The sequence below is a fragment of the Helobdella robusta genome, assembly GCF_000326865.2.
Source record: "Helobdella robusta unplaced genomic scaffold HELROscaffold_3, whole genome shotgun sequence".
NCBI lineage: Eukaryota > Metazoa > Annelida > Clitellata > Rhynchobdellida > Glossiphoniidae > Helobdella > Helobdella robusta.
The window spans coordinates 6,606,079-6,607,169 of record NW_008704501.1 but is presented as its reverse complement, the minus strand read 5'-3'; the positions used below and the strand labels follow the sequence as shown (position 1 = coordinate 6,607,169).

The window sequence follows — 1,091 nt, the reverse complement described above, 5'->3', positions numbered from 1 at the left end:
CGCGAAGCAATGGCAAGACAACACTCACACGCATACTCACACACACACGCAGACACACACGCACACACACACGCATACACACACGCGCGCACACACGCATGTGTACCCAAACTTAAATCACAATTTTAATTTTACGCAACTATTTTACTAAGTGTGCACAACTACAGAGGTTCGCATGTAACAACTCTAACATTGATGTTGGTTGGTAAGCCCTGTGCCCGTAAAATACATATCAAATACACATGGAATGAACAACAAATAGGCTTTAAATACACATTTAAAATTTTCAAATACACATTTTACATTTCTACATGTCACTATTCTACGCTTCTGTTGAATGTTCTTTCATCTATAACTCCTTCAGTTAACCATCGCTAGAATATAATATGCACACACACAAATCACTTAACCTACTTAATATGCTACAAATAACTCTATGAACCTTCTACACACGCATTAATATACTCCTTTTATTATATGTATACACTAAAATACACAAAAAGTTGTACCAAAGTACAATAAATACAATACAATAAATACAATACAATACAATAAATACAATACAATACAGTACAATTAGCTCACATTAATATGCACAATACCTTCAAAAAATGCACAGTTTCAGCAACTGCTGGCGACAAAAAGTCATCAGAGGTGGCAGTGGAGTCCAGTGAAAACGTCATTTTTGACACCGTAGTCGAGGGTGCCTACAACAGGGGGGCCGCGGATCATCATGACGTCATGAACAACAACAACAACAACAATAATAATAATAATAATAATAATAATAACAAAGTGCACGATGGTTCTATCTTAAGACCGGTGATTATTATTTAGATGATTATTTTTTTAGATTACTTTTTAATTTACGAAAGACTGTAGATTTTAAAAAATATAGAAGGAAGATGGCCGACCTGTTTATATACGTTTAATAATATTACAATTTATTTTTCATCAATTTTAAAAATATTATTCATATATTCTAATTAAGCATATATATATATATATATATATATATATATATATATATATATATATATATATATATATATATATCATACATTTACATAATAACAACTTCTAGAGAAGCC

The 1,091-nt window shown here is 31.3% G+C and overlaps 1 protein-coding gene across 1 annotated transcript in view; it reads left to right on the top strand.

The window, feature by feature from the left end:
* The window catches only part of HELRODRAFT_161671 (hypothetical protein), a gene marked incomplete at both ends in the record, with an annotated part of 5,379 nt that extends 4,542 nt beyond the window's left edge, over positions 1-837 (top strand). The window contains 2 exons of the mRNA XM_009021564.1: positions 153-201; positions 620-837. Coding sequence (XP_009019812.1) covers positions 153-201; positions 620-837 — 267 coding nt within the window. The remainder of the gene's footprint in view (positions 1-152; positions 202-619) is intronic.
* Positions 838-1,091: the final 254 nt, after the last annotated feature.